This window comes from Vicugna pacos, chromosome 8 (genome assembly GCF_048564905.1).
Source record: "Vicugna pacos chromosome 8, VicPac4, whole genome shotgun sequence".
Classification (NCBI taxonomy): Eukaryota; Metazoa; Chordata; class Mammalia; order Artiodactyla; family Camelidae; genus Vicugna; species Vicugna pacos.
In genome coordinates, this window is record NC_132994.1 from 31,324,427 (window position 1) to 31,342,283 (window position 17,857).

At 44.5% G+C, this 17,857-nt stretch overlaps 1 protein-coding gene across 1 annotated transcript in view; it reads right to left on the bottom strand.

Annotated features, from left to right (window-relative positions):
- PREP (prolyl endopeptidase) overlaps nucleotides 1–17,857 on the bottom strand; it is a 114,948-nt gene that overhangs the window by 40,771 nt on the left and 56,320 nt on the right. Inside the window, exons 9-10 of the mRNA XM_072965692.1 lie at nucleotides 16,339–16,536; nucleotides 10,647–10,750 (exon numbers count right to left, since the gene is read on the bottom strand). Coding sequence (XP_072821793.1) covers nucleotides 10,647–10,750; nucleotides 16,339–16,536 — 302 coding nt within the window. The remainder of the gene's footprint in view (nucleotides 1–10,646; nucleotides 10,751–16,338; nucleotides 16,537–17,857) is intronic.

Consider the following 17,857-nt stretch of genomic DNA (forward strand, 5'->3'; position numbering starts at 1 on the left):
AGTCTTCTCTCAGGTCCTCTCTAAAGCCAAGTGATTTGTACTCAGGGCCTTTGCTCTAACATGCTGGGCTCCTCTTCCCTCATTTTCATACAGTTTGCTCCCTCTCAGCTTTTAAGTTGCCACTTAAATGAAAACTCAAGGGAACTTCTGTTGCCGACTGAATTCACACCAGGCCCCTCTGTCACTCTGGGGAACAGTCCCTGTTTATTTCATTCACAGCCCTTGTTCCAACTTGCAACGTTCATATTTTCGGTTCGCTTGCTTTTGCCCGTATTTCCCATAAGAGCAAAGACCACTTCTCTCTGGGTCACTGCTACATTCCCAGGGTTTAGCCCAATGCTTGGCATAGAGTAAATTCTTAATAAATACAGGGACTGCATAAATGAACGTGGTTTTTCCCCATCCCACCTCCACCAATCAATGCTGACCAAGAATTTCTGATGAAAGGTGAGGAGGAGGAGGAGAGCTGCTGGCAGCCATATGTGGACTTGAATGAAGTGTGAAAGTCTGGCTGGGTGAGCAGAGGCAGCTCCACAAAAGCCCTTCTAACACTCTGCCCTTCCTGTTGCTGAGGATTCTGAGCAAAGGATCAAAGGCGGGGCTTCCAGCACAGGCAGGTTTGCAGATTCTCAAACCCCCCAGCCACAGTTTAGAGTATTTATACTTTTTTCTAATCTTTTCTGAATATTTAAATTAGGTGTATTCACATTAAATTTTGGAGTTGAACTAGACATATCCTTTGCAAAATATAGAGAAGTTGAGGGTCCAGATGTAGGCAGCATGTACACAGGGATTTTCACTTGTACCCTAGATGGTTTTCTTAATTTTTTTCTTTTTTAAATTGAAGTACAGTTGATTTACAACTATATATAATACACACACGCATATATAAATTGTGTTAGTTTCAGGTGGACAGCAGAATGATTCAATTATATCTATCTATTCTTTTTCATATTCTTTGCCATTGTAAGTTGTAACAAGATACTGAATATAGTTCCTTGTGCTATACAGTAGGACCCTGTTGTTTCCTAGATGATTTTCTATTTGAGATTCAATTTCGGAATTGCCCACTACCTTAACTAGGATCAAAGGGTATATTCTCTGTTAAAAATGTTTGTATGCATATTAATGTTTATATTTACGTACATAAGTGTACAAATGAAGGCAGCTGGAGGCAAGGAGGACCCGAGGCATCGTCCACTACTTAATGCAGCAAACTCAACTCACAGATGATTTTTAAATGTGTAAGAATGTAGACTGTGTTTACCAGTACAGCCCGAGTAGATGATTTTACATTTCCTTTTTTTCGGGACATTAACCAAGGGAAATGATGAAGCTTTCTCTCAGGTCTTAATAAGGCCACAGTGTTTTATGTCAATTTCTACATGAAGACCTAGAACCACCTGCCTTGGGGCATTCAACAGCAGAACTGTGGCAGCTGGTCAGAGAAGCAGGTGGGTGCTCAGATGCTCAGAGCATCACAGAATTGGAAAACCTGGCTTAAGCACCAGTTTTGCTACCGTGTGACTTGGGGCAACTCCTCTAACTTCCCTACACCACAGACTCCTCATCCAGAAAACTGAGACCATGAGAGTGATCTCCAAGGATGGTTTTCCTCTGAAGAAATGAGATGATGCACAGAGAATGCCAGCATGGAGGCTGGCGTATTGTGTGCACTCCCCTACGCTATGTGTTCGAGTACCAGCTGAACATCCCCTCTGCCTGTGCTTCACTTTTGACTGAGCTCCCAAGAGCAAGAACAAGAAGAGAAGCTTCTACAGAGGAAATGGGACTTGACTGAATACTTAAAAATGTGTTGAATTTCAGAGAACGGAGTAAAGGAAATAAGCAGTGTCAGGATGGAGCCCCGAGGAAGGAGAGCCAGGCAGAGGCGAGCCTGACAAGGCTTGTATTCAGGAGGTGAGCCTGGGCGGCGAGGAGTATTTGAGGTGGGGACTCGGGGTGGTGAGGCGGCACCTTCGCAGGTTGGATGAAGGTGCCACCAAGAGCTGGTCGAGGAGCTCACACCTGACACCGACAAGGACCAGGACGCCGCGTGTGTCCCTGTTTAGTGTCCTCACCATGCCTCCCACTTGACGGTATTTCACTACCATGCTTATCACTATGACAACATCTCTAATCTACTTCTTACTGGGAATGAACAACAGAGAAAGATCGAGTCCACTTCACAAACCCAGGTCAGAGGATACTGAATCCAAATCAAAAGATTATACTTAAGGGAAAATTTTCTTCCCTTCCCACAGACCAATGATAGGCCAGGAATGGCTTTCCCTCCAGGGAGATAATGAACATCCACAGTGCCTGGTACTCCCGCCATCAGCCAGTGACCATCAGTGTATCTCCAGGCAGAGGCAGAAGGCAGGGGAGACTTCTCTCCTTCTGCCCTGAAGAGAGAGCAGAGCAGGAAGTCAACGAACACGCATCTAGCTGGCAACCTACATAAGATGTACCTTGGGGTTTAGGGGAGACACCGTCACAGAAAAGCAGGAGGAAGATCACCCCTAACTCTCTCCCGTCAAGCCTTCTCAATGCAGAGAAAGTATGAACAATTATCAGACTTCCAGACACCCTCCCAATCCTATGAATTCTTTAACTTCACCTATGAAGGCAGAAATCCACAGGCAGACCCAGGAATGGATGTGCCCCGCTAAGAAAGAGCCATAGAGAAAGTCTGCTTTGGGCACTGAAGCTGCTCTCCAGGTTCACTGTACAAGAAGCGGAAGTCATGGGCAAGAGCTTTCAAAATAAATCTGTGAATATTCTTTTGATTTTGAATTAGAAGCAATGTAATATCAGCATTAGCATTAATGCCAATCCCTGAGTAATATCTTGGGGAAGTCCAGCAGAGATAACAAAAGCAAAAACATAAATACTCATGCTTTTTACTTCTGAACATACTTTAAATGGAGTTTCAAGCTGCCACATGGTGACCAATATTTAAGACTTACATAAAACTCCTCTGTATACTTTAATACATTAAAATATAAATGTATATATGTATGTATAATATATATATGATCTAAATAAATGGATAAGGCAATGAGAATTTCCATTACAATGCAACAAGGAGAATGGAAATGAATATTTAAATAAATCATAACAATATTGTAAGTCATTAAAAAATGAATTTATGGGCCCTCATGTCTTCCCTTTTACACACAGAGTCTTTTTATTATTTAATAGGTTCCATAAAAGTCCACAATGTACTCACTAGATCCTGACGTGATGTGAAAACATACTTCTAGAGGTAAGGAAGCTTAGGGATTTAAAGGCTTTTTAGTCTAATCTGTTTATTTTAAAGGTGCAAAATCCCAACCTAGCTAGAGAGCGAGCAAGTACCTTAGCCTCATGACAGGACGTGCAGGGTTAGCACGGCTCTGGAGTTCTGCGCTCTAGTCTTGGCTCTGTCAACTAGTGATGGATGGTGTGACCTTTGTTAAAACACTCAGCAGACCAAGTTTTAGTTTCCTCACCTTTAAAATGAGAAGGTTCAAACAGATGAACCCTAACATATGTACAATTTGTCCAGAGCCCACAACCGAATTAGTGGAAAAATACACCACGAAGGAAAAAGCAAAAGAGACAGGTATGAAATTGAGGACCTAACATCTCCCCAGAGGCTGATTCGTGCCCTGCTTCCATCCCAGAGGGCAGGCCCCTCACGGATGGCCGGTGTCCACGTCCTCGGCAGGGTCAGTGCAGGGGGATGGCTGGGAGTTGGTTAACCCAGGCATGAAGAAAGAAGACTCTGGCCCAGAACAGAACACCTGCAGAGCCGTCTGGACACTGCTTACCTAGCTTCCTCATCACACCAGAGGTAACCTCTCAGTTCATCCTGATTTTAATGCTCAGCTTCATATACCCTTGTATCACTTCTGCTAAAGTCAGGGGAAGGGTTCAGGAATGGCAAATACTCATGTCCTAGAAGCAATATTAAATGTCTTTCTTTATGGGAGAGAAGAGCCTCTTTAAAAGGTACTTCTATCTTTGTAGTGTGCAGTTTCTACTGTCCACAGTGATAATATTTGAAAATTCAACTTTTTTTGAGTCTCAGTTTTTCCAATGAGACCCTGAGATTTAGGTACCTGGCCACCAGGTTGTATCTGGGTTCCTTATTCTCAGGGTCCACACCAATAAGTTTTGCTGAAGGCCTGCTTTGTCCTATGTGGCAGATAGCCAGCTGTCCCCCAATATCCATTCCTCCCATTTCCTTGATAACAAGGCCCTAATTTTTAGCTGGCACATTTTTTTCTGGGAATAAAATTACATCTCTAAACCTTCTTGTGCAGACATAATACATGCCATTTTCTGGCAAACATCCTTGTAAGACATCCTCCCCCTTCCCTATTTTTCCCTACTGCTGCCTTCATGCTGGCTGGAAAGTGGATATAATGGCTGGAACCCCTGCAGCCTTCTAGGACCACGAAGTCATACTGGGAACAGAAACCATATATGGATAAAGCAGCAAGAGAAAAGGAGCTTGGATTCCTTACACCTTGGACATCAAGTCGTTCCTGAACTGATTCCTCCTGCACTTCTTTTTACGTGAGAAGGAAAACTAAACATCTTTCTCTTTAAGCCATAGTCATTTTTGACTTTGTCTCTGTTGCTCACAGCTGGGCCTAATTGAACAACACATCTTGAGATTCAGATTCATTTTCAAAAATAGAAATAATGATTAAAATGGCAAAAGATAAGCACCATTAGCACACATATTATTCACACAGATGATAACTACACTATTGATTCAGTTCTAACAAAAAGGAAGTGACTTTTTACTTTGTTTTCATCAGATAATGAAATATAACATTCTTTTCCCAGGACAGTTTTCTACCAAGGAGCTGGAGCTAGGTGCCAGCTGTGAGTAACCTGAAATCTACCCGCTCCAGCATCACCAAAGCTCAGCAACCCATAGGTTTTATGGATCTCACAAGCATGACTGTTAGAACAATGTAAACAAAATTTGAACCTAAGGGACTTTATTACCTAAAACAGCAAACTCAGCATCATCTGTAGATTATCTGAAATATTAAAAATTTTGTATATACGAAGGATGAACAAATCTCTAGTGAGTACAGCTGTCACCTACGGCACTGAGTTTATGAACAGCCTGACCTGTCATAGTTATGGCCTCGACTACAATGACATTGTTAAAGAACAATAAACCTAGCCGGCAGTCTGGAAGTGAATCTAAGCCACCCAAATTAAAACACCTGTTTAACTCATTAATATCGCAGCAAAATAAACAGCAAATTCTCATGATGCCAAGTCACGGCCATGTCCCCAGGATGCGATGGGGACTCTTTTCCTGGCTGCCCTCCTCATGCTGTCAGCCACCAGGCCTGGGGGCTGCTCTCCGGGGCCCCAACTCAATGCAGACCCCATTTCCTTAGAACAAAGTTCAGAGAAACTCAGAGGAAGGCAGGCATGGGCCAGAGTCGCCCCTGAGCTGTTATCCACCTTGTCACAAGGGAGCCCTGCAGGAGGCGCAGAAAATCTCCCCAGGTCTGTCTTATGGGGACCGGCTGCTCACTGCTCAGGCCACCTTGTGATTTTTACTGTAAGTGGGTTACTTATTCTCAGATTGCTGCAAAGCACTGTCTTTTTTTAAAACATGGAAGAGGATTTATTTACAGTGGAATGGCGACCGCAGCCACCACACACTTGGACGCTGGAGCCTATTTCTCTGTTACAAGATAGCAAGAAAACAGACTCTTCCTTATCATCTTTTACAGTCAAATTATTTCAACGCAGCTGCTATCGAAGAAGGAAAGAACACAAACATGTGCCCTCTGAATATGAATATTATGCTCTCAACCTAGAAAGCCTGAACAACAAAGAGAATTCTAAAGAAAGGCAGGAATCTGTTTATGCAAGAATATGTCACTATGAAGCACAATATAAAAAAAAATCGTCAAGAACAACTGATTCAATTTAAAACAATTTCCTAATCATATGCAAGCACCATGGCCTCTCAACAGGTTCTTTTTAAAAACACTCTTCACTCACATGTTCTGAGTATTTCTGACCTATTCTGAGCCATGAGAGCACAGCGCCAGAGAAAAACACCTTTGCTAGTTTCAGCAGTCCGCTCTCCACGGATGCGGACGAGTCAATATTCAAAACTGCACATGCCACGCACTCAGCACAGAGGTTGAAGAGGATGAAAACACTAACTAGTGTTCTGAGGACATGTTCTCTGAGTGGCAAAGCCCGTATACCAGCAACTACAAATTATGTAGCTCCAAGGTTAGAAAAATCTAGACTAAATTAAAGGGAAAAAAAAAACCCCACTCTTTCTACCCCAAGGCATCTTACCTTGGTAAACCCAAAGAACCATCTAATTTTAACATTTCTGGTCAGCTACAAAGCAAACCACCTTTGGGATATTCTTGATGTTTCACACACATCACTGTAAGTAAACGTCAGAAGAGTAAAATTCCTCAGTATCAGAGAACAGGAATTAGGATAATACAATCTGTGTTAAATATTTATAATTCTTACTATTTTGTACTCTATTAAGTTTGCTTGCCCCATAAAACTTTATCTCCCTTCTAATGTATTCTTTTATAAATTGTGGAAACTGTTATTAATGAATTTATTCAGAGTACACTCTGTTCCCTATTCTTTTTCAGGTCTATAAATTTTGTCTTTCATTTGTGGAGGACAAAAGCCAATCTTTCAGCTGGCTGAACAAAATCGAGATTCTGAGAAACCAAAAGGTACATTTTTGCTACACTACATCCTCTGTCACGTCACGGTCACCCACAGTGCAAACACTACTCCACTCATGGAAGACAGCTGCCCAAGGCAACCCGACTGCATACGATGCTGAAGGCATGAGGCCTCTCTTCTTGAATATACTGAGAAATTATGAAATTACACTGTAATGAAAGGGCAGGGGCAGTCTCTGAATGAGGGTTGCGGTAAAATTGTTCAGGAGTCCTGCTGAGGACCTCGGAATTTCAAAAGCACCCATGCCTCCAAGCCCTACCCAGTTTCCACCTCTCCTGTGAAGACTCCCTCCCTCCCAGCCCGGGCCAGGACATCGCAGTGCTGACGGGAGCGTTCACCTTTCCCTTGATCACTGGGAAAACATCCTTAGGGTATCTGACCTTTCAGATCTCTGTGTCTCAACTTCTCAGTCCAACTGTAAATTTCCCAGGGCCAGCGCCTGTGTCTGGAATTTCTCTGTATTCAAACAAACAGTACCACCTGGCACTGAATGTCATGGCATAGATATCTGCTCACAGACTACATTTAACTACCACTTCCCTTTTGTTTAAAATGAAACAGATCACTGATTATAAATATAGACAGACTTTTCAGGTAAATCACCTAATCTGCTTTTATAAATGTAATTTCTAATGCTCAGTATTTCAATTTCTTTTTAAAGACACGGCACAGAGGTTCTAATCAATATTATGTGGTCCTGCCATTCACAATTAAAGAAAAACATTAGTCAATTGCAGATTTGATACACCATATTAAAAAGAAATTCTTATGTGTACCCCAGACTGGAAGAGAAAGTTTTTCTAGGATCTGATTTTTGAAATTATATTTCTGATACAGATCCATTTTCTACCCACAGCTGTAGTCAGGAATAGATAAAACAACACAGCTTGTTCTGAGTCTCAGCAAAATACGATACCCCTCGCCCACCATTCAAGATGCTCTGGGTCCTGACTGAAAGTCCGTCCTACAAAGAACAGAGCAGCGCCCTGCAGCCTGTTCAGCTGCACCACCAGGCAGACGTGCATGGTCACAGCCACCATTGATGGCCCTGACCAGTCGTGCAGGGCAATATGTGCTGCAGGATTTGCTTCAAAACGGTAACATGTCTCATGGAGTGTAAGAAGGAGGACAAGCAGCCTGGGGAATTTTCTTTTTAAATCACATACAGAATAAATATAAATGCCAAGGTCAAGTGAAGTCAAAAGCTGTATTATCCTAAAGTAGCTGAAAACAAAAACAAAGTATCTCCCCCCTCGCCTCAAATGCTGTGGTTTCTATTATACACCATGAGGACTTTTCTCCACTCGTGCACAAATCCCTCTCTAGGCCCTGCTTTTACAGCGGCAGGTCACGCTGGCAACACCAGTGAGAGCCTGATCCAAACGTGAGGACACCTGTCACGCTCACGTTCCCTGTCAGAGCTCTGCTGTGTGCACTTGAGCTAAACCACCGCCAAGTGTTGTGACATCACACTACCTTCCAAAGGCACCTTTCCACAATGAAATAATTCTACTTGAATAACTCAGTGCAATACTCACTATGTGAATGAATAATCAATAGACGTAAAATCTTCTCCTGGCATTATACCAGAAGAGCTATCTGCACTTTCCCCGCAGGCACAGCTCCATCTTCTAAAACGTGGGAAAGAGGAGTAAGGCAGTAAGATCTGGAAAACCAGTGTGTTCTTGTCCAGTTACTCACTTACTATCTTTTTAAATATTTACCACAAAGCTTTTAATCTTTCCCCCCTGTTGGAGCAACACAAATAAAAGGCTGTACACATTTCAGTAGCCCAAGAAGGCCAAATGTTACAGTTGATAGGGACGTATTTTCTACACATGGAGAATAAAGAAAACAGCAAAGAATGACAGCCTAAAAGAGATTTTAAAAGTCTAATGCAGGACTAGGGTGAATTAATGAACCATACAAGCACGAGACAGAGGCTGCTGGCCCCTAAAGGATACCTCTCTACGCAATGACTCACCTGGCAAACGAAAGAAGCCAAAATAGCTACGGAAGGCTGAAAGTCTGTTGTACTTATTTCTAACACTGATTGAAACAAAAAACCCAAACTGATTGTATTCTATGTGCCAGATCCTTAATATGGGCACACCTTGGGGATACTGCAGGTTTGGTTCCCCACCACGACAATAAAGCAAATACCATAATGAAGCGAGCTACATGAACATTTTTGGTTTCCAAGTACATAGAAAAGCTATGTTTACACTATACTGCAGTCTAGTAAGTGTGCATTAGCAATTATGCCTTAAAAAAACCAGTGTATACACCTTAATTGAAAAATATTTTATCACTAAAGAAAAGCTAACCATCAACGGGGGACGGTACAGCTCAGTGGCAGAGCGCATGCTCAGCACGTGCAAGGTCCTGGGTTCAATCCCCAGTATTGCCATTCAAATAATTAAATAAATAAAAACCCCAACTACCTCCCCGTAAGCCAAAAAAAAAAAGCTAACCAACCATCATCTAAGCCTTCAGTGAATCTTAATCTTTTTGCAACAGTAACATCAAATTTCACCGACCACAGATCATAACAAATATGATAACGAAAAACTTTGAAAATTTGCAAGAATTATCAAAACGTGACACAGAGACGTGAGGCGAACAAGTGCTGTTGGGGAAATGGCACCGACAGAGCTTGTAGACGCAGGGTTGCCACAAACCTTCACTGTGTCAGAAATGCAGTGTCTGCAAAGTGCAGTAAAGCAAAGCGCAATCCAGAAGGTGTGCCTGTGCACAGCATCTCACATAACCCTGCAGGGATCCTCCCGCGTGGGTACTATCTGCTTACGCTGAGAAAAACTGCTGGAAAGCTTACGTGACTTCCTTGGGTCATCCCAGCGAGCACATGCAGACTTCAGCCCGACAGAGCTCCGTGACAAAGGCCCTGTCCGTCTACTGAGAATGCTATGACTTCATAAATACTATTTTTATAGACTAAGGATCAGCAAATGTTTTCTTAGGGGGCCACGCACTAAGTATTTTAGCCTCTGCGGGCCGTGCGGTCTCTGCACCTGTTAAAGCGCTAGGGCAGCCTAGACAACCTGGTAACCAGCAGGCGCGCTGACTGACGTGGAAGAGGGGTTCCAGAAGGCTCCCCGACAGGTGGAGTGCAGTCCACCACGCCGAAACAACGCTCGAGCTCCACAGAAGCATCCTCGGGAACAGCCAGGGCTCTTTGTTCTAACTTTGCTTCACAAGCATTCTGACTCCCAGTCTGTGGTCTGTGTTGGTCTAGCCCCCAGGTGGGAGGTCCCTGACAAACACCTGGGGCCTGACAGGTGACCTCTCACTGCGAAGGAGCAGAGTCATTCTGCATCATGGATCAACAAGTGATGCGGCTTCTGGGAGTCTCAGTACAAAAATGCAGATTCTTAACCTGAAAGGATGGTGACCAGAGCCAAGCCTGTGGTGCCGTGACAATTATGCACTTAATTCACCCATTCCAATATTCCATGGAGTGCTGACCACTGCCAGGCACAAAGACCGATGAACTTCAGACTGAAAAGACAGGCTCAAAGCACTTCAGTAAGTACTTTATGTAGACAAGTCTATGTTGTCTTTTATGACACAATACCTCGAAACAACCCACTTTTAAGCAAAAGCAGACAAACTGTGTTGCTCTGATCCCCCAGACAAGGGACGCTGGCGTCCTGTCAAGGGTAGCAGCTATGGACGCAGACCCTGGTAAGCTCTAGGAGGGCAGGGACCATGCAGGTTCGACGCCCAGAAACAGCAGGAGTTTCCAAAATATCTGTTGTGTGAATCACTGTGCATTACCTCCACTGCTCCTAACCAGTGGGGGTGTGAACAGCCTGGCCTGGAAGTCAGACTCTCTAACTCTGCCATCACCAAGATTAAAGGCTTCATACCTGGATCGTCTGGTAATCGGAAGCATCGATTCCCTTCACGGTCACCTCTCGGAAGACTCTTGGCTCCAGTTCCTCTTTGGTAAGATCACAGTGATAAATGATACCTAGAAGGAAGTGGAAGTCTTAGTTTAGTCAACAAAGTCGCTGGATACAAGAGGGGGCAAGGATCACACAGCACAGCAGGCTGCCGTGGGGAGCAAGGGAGGAGCATTAGTGAGGGACAAGGCCACTGCAGGAGGAGAGCTCAGAACGGCCTGGCGTGTGGGGGGCTTATGCATGCAGCCAGGCTTCGTCACCGCTGTGGGGGCAGCCTGCCTTGTACAATAGCCGTCTGCCTATACATCTGAGAAGATTCTAATGTACTCCATGAGCATGAGGCGAGGTAAAACCTCACTGCAAAAACTTAACAAGTCTTCCCCACGCCAGGTCACACAGCAGCGCAGGTCAAAGATGACGGGAAACGTCATGGAGGGCTATTTTACCTGAGATGTGATTAAGATGGAAAACTCAAATGACTTGCCCAAAGCCGACAGCCGTTCAGGGCTCTCTAGATGGGAACCCTGGGGCGCCTGCTACTTGACACTCACTCATCTGTGGATGCACACATGGACGGCAATCAGGCGCCAAAGACAGCCTCTTAGGGTAGCCTTTTAGAATTGCCTTTAAAACTTTGATTAGCCCAGTAACTGCACAACACAAACTACTGAACACACATGAAAAAATTTTAGCTCACTTAACCACTGATTAAGATTCCATTTCCTTAATTTAATGTTACTACACTGTAATCCTTAAGAACTACATCAAAGAAACGGTAAGTAAGACAAGTCAGTACTGTTTGAAAACAACGACACTGCTATGGTTTATGAAACAGAATTAGTGATGCAGAGTGGCTGGTGTGGAAACAGCCCTCCCACATAGTACTTTAAACATTCGCTGTCAAGTATATGAAAAAGTGGTTTAGAGATCCCAATATTTGCTGGAAAGCCAGAAACCAAGTGGTAGTCCCATAGGGTACGTTCACAATGATGGATCATGTGTTAACATGTGCCCTGTGCTCTTTCCTCTGTGTGTGCGTGTGAGTCAGTGGCAGCTGAGAAACTGCACTCTGATCCCCCGGCAGAGAATAACTCGTTTAGGCTCGCTAACAACATGACTGCTCATGCTCATGAACATTATCTCAATTCTCATGCTTACAAATTATTTTAAGGTCTGTAATAAGGAGTGTGACTAACAGTGACAGTGGGGAGATGTGTAACATGACCCAAATACCGGTTTTCTTAGTTTAAGTCATACTTGGGTATTTTTTGGAATATATCTTTATTATAGAAAGTACTCCTAGACTACACTCTGGGCATTCATTCTAAATTACCAGATATGCTCAATACTGTACCTGCCTGGACAAATGTAACCTCGAGGACAAAGGCTATCTTCACATACATGTCAATTTTTTGGAGAGCTTCTTAATCAGTACCTGCCCCTCTTCCTCAAAACACAAAAAAGCATCTGCACAAGGTCCTGGGTTCAATCTCCAGTACCTCATATAAAAATAAATACATAAACCTAATTACACATCCCTAACCCCCCAAAAAACAAACAAAAAACCCTTGGAAAAAAACTCTAAACAATCAAAGTACAACAAAAAGAGACTGCAGACCAAGCACGTGCCATTTGAGCGCTGGACTCACCCTGGCATCACTGTGACCTGTACTCCAGTGAATGACAAAGGACCAAGGAGCCAGGATTCCCAGCTCCGACCAGTTACTGCATGAGTGATCTGGCACAAATCAACTAAATACTAGAATGCAACTGTCCCAGTGAAAGACAATGAGTAGGAAACATACTCTAACTGCCTATTTTAGCTAGAAAAATTGACATCAAAGCCTCTAACAACAGAACGAAATAAGTATACAACACAGGCTGGCTACCGTTCAGAGAAAGGGTGCCAAGTGCCTGATCTGTATTCTTCAGTTTTGAGCAGAAGTGGCATTTTGGGAGAAGCTGGGCTAAACCCAAAAGCACCCGTACGTAATATATTTGATCAATACTTTCCATTTTCAATTCATCTGGGTCAGCGCAGGTTAGCCCACTACATTCACACTGTAATGTGAATCCCTATAGTCTAATGATGCTCTGGGTCCCGTCTGAATTGGCTGGTTAAGTACAAGGAAAAGGTTATGGTTGGAGAAAACATGAAATCAGAGAAGACTGGTTAGGTGATCTCTGGGAAATAATTTCCAAGTTTAAAAGCAAAAGAGAATGGGATTATGGAAGTTCCTTAAAGCCAGATAAGGTGTCTGGACTTGAGGAGATGGGTCTCCTGATGGAAACAGTGCTTTCACATAGCTATTTCAGCAGGAGGAAGGAGGCAGGGACGAGCAGCTGATATTCTTGCTATCCTCTGAAGTAAATGTAAGGAAGTCAAAGAGATGGGAGTTAGGAGGAAAAGACAACTTTAGGACAAACTGCAAAAGAATCATCAGAGGAATCTAAAAAATTGGATATGCAAAGAGAAGACAAAAGAACTTTGTAAGTATGATCCAGTAAGATGCCATTTCATCTGATTATAGATTGGGTTTTAAGTTTATTAAAAGGAAAAAACACAAACAAAAACTAAAACAAGCCTCTTAAAAATTTTTTGCCCTCCTTGGTTAGTTACCCAAAGGTGTTGAAAACATGCCCACACAAAAACCTGCACACGGATGTTTATAGCAACTTTATTCATGACTGCCAAAACTTGGAAGCAACCAAGATGTCCTTCAGTATGTGAATGCGTAAATAAACTGTGGGACATACGGACAATGAAGTATTATTCAGTGCTACAAAGATATAAGCTACCGAGCCACGGAACAACCTTAAATGCATATTACTAAGCGAAGGAGCCTATCTGAAAAGGCCACAGACTCTATGATTCCAATTATATGACCTTCTGGAAAAGGCAAAGCTGTGGAGACAATAAGAAGATGAGTGGTTGCCAAGAGGGAAGGAAGGGATGAAAAGGGCAGAACACATAGGCTTTTCAGGGCAGTGAACACACAGCATGACACTATGATGATGGATACAGGTCATCGTACATTTGTCTAAACTCACAGAATGTACACCACCAAGAGGGAATCCTAAGGTAAGTTATGGACTTCAGGCAATTAAGTGTCAATGCAAGGTCATCAGTTGTACCAAATGTACCACTGTAGCAGGGGATGCTGATAACAGGGGAGGCGGCGCATGTGTTGGGGCAGGGAGTATACGGGAACTCTCTGTACCCTCCCTTCAATTTTGCTGTGAACCTAGAACTGCTCTAAAAAAAAAGAGATAAAAATTTAAAACATGTTTTGCCTTTCCCAAAGATTCTGAGCAAGGTTCTCTGATTTCTGTCCCCTGCTTCTCAGAGCCATGCAACTGGGACTGCTGGACTGGATCATTACAACACACGCCCGTCTGGAGTGAGCCTTTGACACGCCTCTGAAGTTCCAGGAGTACAGACTCAGTTGGCTTAAACACTAAGTGATTTGAGCCACAGGGAGTAAGTGCATCGTGCTCCAAACTGCCAGGCTGCCTGTTTCCTTCCAAGTGTAACTCAAGATACAAAAGTCCTAAATGGTTTGGCTCAAGACGCGTCCTCACCCTGTACCTCCACGGGAAACAAAGTCAGCTGGTGTGCGCCAGCCCGACATACCCCATGTCCACAGCAGCTGGCGCTGCAGGGATGTTTGGTTCCGCAGCCTTACTTACAAGGTAGTGTCTCTGCTGTTTTCTGCAGCAGGGGACAGCGAACCTTCAGAGACCAGTGCAAGCCAGCCTGTGGCTGATGTGCATGTGTGCATGAACAGTGACCATTCCTGCTTTCAAGGGATCTAGTTTAATTATCAGATGGCCATTTTTACATTTGGACCAGAAGATCTGAGTCTGGAAGCCCTATTCTCTGGTTTTTGATGTCAAATTACACTAAGGAGAGAAAAGGAAAAGCTGGAGGCAAATATGAGTAAGAAAAGATGAGGGAGAAGAACAAAGCACTACAGTAACAGATTAAAGCCTGTTCGGGAGCTGCCTATTGGTACAGAACTAAGAAAACACTTCTCTTTCCAGACTTCACAGCCACAGTCATAGGTAACATTTCATCGCTTGGCACAGAACCCATCATTTTGCGCTAGGACAAGGGGCCCCTTCATCCCTGGGTGATGATGAACTTGTCCCTGAAGTAAACGGCCACGTGGGGTCACTGCAGGTGGTTTACAGGTCTTGAGGGACTCCAGCTTTTATGAAGGGCAGGCGAGTCAGCCCTATTCTGTTCTCCCTGCTGCCCTTTACCCATTTAAATTGATGAAAAGCTATGAGGCTTTCCCAAGCACAGTTATAAGACCAGTGTAACTTGAGGAAATAAAGCGAAACCTGCAGCAGTGGGTTGAGAACAGTCATCTGGAGGAAAGCCATTTTTCTTGGCTCCTGGTCACAACTGCTACTGTCCCCCAGGCCCCGGGGGAGGAGGGATGAGGCGCAGGACACCCTGGTGTGGGGGCCTTGACTTGTCAGTCCTGGACTCCTGGCCCTGGGCGTGGTGTCCACATCCTTGTGGGCACTCTCCCAGCCCCCTGAGACTCGCTGAAAGGTGAGAGGGCAAGGAAAGCTTGTGAGGTGTTGCAGGTGTACCATCAGACCTACGCACAGAACATCACTCTTTTGGTTATAATAACCTGACAGCAACCTGTCATGAGGATGATATTCCTTATAGACTGCCTGCTCTGTGACTCCGAGGCGCAAAAAGAAAAAAAGTGGAGCAGCCATCACTGTCATCTGCCAAACTCCAGGGGATGAGGCCTCTCCTGCACCTGTTCAGCTCTCCCCAAGTCTGCTTTATTTGCTGAGGCCCAAACTACTGCAACCGAACAGTGCAGGACAGAGAGGAGGAGGAGCTCGAAAGATGAGCAAGCAAAGTGCAGGCATTCTTTCAGCCAGACTGCGTTCAGGACAGGGTCTGCCCGGTCAACGGCAAACTGCCAGCTGAGCCAGGCTCCTGGGACAAATCCACGCATGTGTTACGACTTCGGCTATAACAGGAACAGTGCAGCCGAGTGGGGAAGTGGGAAAAAAACAAAACAAGCAAAGTGAGTGCGACCAACTTAAAAAAAAAAGTTATAAAGAGAGCCATGTTTACTTTGGGGAAAATTAACTCATACTGTAAAACTGCAATTTACAAGTGTTTTTTCTCTTTTCTACCAGAACCAAGTAACGAGTGTATTTTTCTTCTGTATGTTTTAAGACTGTATTTGGAGAATTATATGGTAATCCAGTTTAACAAAAGCATAATTTATTCTCAGTTTTAAAACAGATGGGACTATAGATTTTTATTTCATGCTTCTGGTTATCTGCACTGCATCTGTCCTGGTATATACAGACCAAAGCCTGAATCTACGGTTATACTTGCTCATACTAATTTTTTAAAATCAACCTAAAACACCAGACGGTCCTGTCTCTGGAAGAGAGACTCAGGATATAAAATTAATGACAGTGCAGTTTTAGGTGCTCACATTTCCCTTTGTTCTGAGTGTCTGTTTTACAGTTTTAGTCCCACTAAGGAATTCCAGCTGTAACACAGCATATGTCATTTTCAATAATGTAGGCATTATATTTCCACCACTCAAAAAGAAACGCGCACATTAGTCTGATTTTGACACTGGACAACGTTGGTGAAAAGACTCACCTGGAGATAAGAAGGAAGTAAACTGATAGAAGATTTCAGTGTCCTTCTTCTGACCGCTGTAGCCCACGACGCTGCCCACCTCCAGTGGGAAGGTCTTGAGGAGAGCACCGGTGGCCAGGTCGTGAAGCTGCAGGACGTTCTTCACGTCGTGGAGGTAGCATAACACCAAAAAGTTGGACCTGACGCAAGCTACCCACTCTGAAACGATAAGCACAGATAAAACCTGATGTTGTTTTGAAAATTAGCCAAAAACACATTCATCTCACTGAACAACGGTTCGTGAGCTCGACACTGTGCTCTGCAGCAGGGGGACTGCAAAGTGATTTTACAACTAATTTTAACCACCCATCGAGTTTTCACATACTCCTTTAGTAAATCATTGTCACCGTCATGCCCAGAGGAAACAAAATCGTCTCCACCTGGGGCCAGGAGCTTTTGATGATCTAGATAATGTGTGTAATACAAATTACCCTGCTTACCTATTTTACGCTTACCTAATATTTATGACAGGAGGTGTAAGAAGGAAAATAACAAAACCAAATCATGATCCGTGTCTGTCAGGGTTGTTTATTGGACAGACATGTATTAAACTCTTGCCTGGTATGCGTCAGATGCCCTGCAAGATGCTGGACAGACAAGCAAGAAGATGACATCACTTCTGCCCTTGAAACACAGTCACACGAAAATGTGAGTAGTAATGTGGAAACAAAGGTGAGTGAGTGGGTGGTTGGGCTCTAATCAGTGGGAGCCCTTGAGCAAGTGCTGAATGACGTCCCAGGGCCAAGGGTGTGGAGAGGGGGGTGCCTGGGTGGTCGCAGGGACAGGACAGTTCTCTGGGGGTTGAGGAGGAGACTCAGAGTGAAGGCCACAGCTGGGACTGAGCAGAGAGAAGGAACACGAACAAGGAATGAACGACAGCAAGAAGGAAGGGTGGGAGACTGGGGAAGAGAACAAGTGAGAGGTCCCACTGTCAGGATGACGAGAAAAGCTGATCTGTCCAGGGCTGGGTGAGCCAGGTGGAGGGGAGCTGAGCTCTGACTCAGCTGTTACTGACGAGCTACAGCTGGACAGAAGGGGGACACAAACAAAGGTGACTTCAGTGAGGGAAGTGTGCATGTGAGGCAGTCTAAAGAACAATGGAGGACAGAGGGAGACCAGGACGGACTGCAGGGAGCCAGGCAGAACACCATGTCAAGCAGGAGATGAAGCCTGGAGGGGGAGGGAAAGATGCGAAAGGCACTTCCCAGAAAGGTCACCAGGATGCAGGGACTGAGGGATGTGGAGGGTAAGGCAGGGACGTGGGTCCCCCCTGGTTCCTGGGGCTGCAGCTCCAGCAATGGTGAGGGGGGAGCGGGGAGGGAGAAAGGGAGAAAGCAGGAGGGCAGGGGGCACAGCACATGGTCTATCCTGTTCTGGACAGACCATCCAGAGGGAGAGCCGCTGTGGTCCATGGAAGCAAGGTCAGGGCTGCAAGCAATGGCTCAAGCCCAGGGAAAAGACAAGCCTTTCCCAGGTTTCT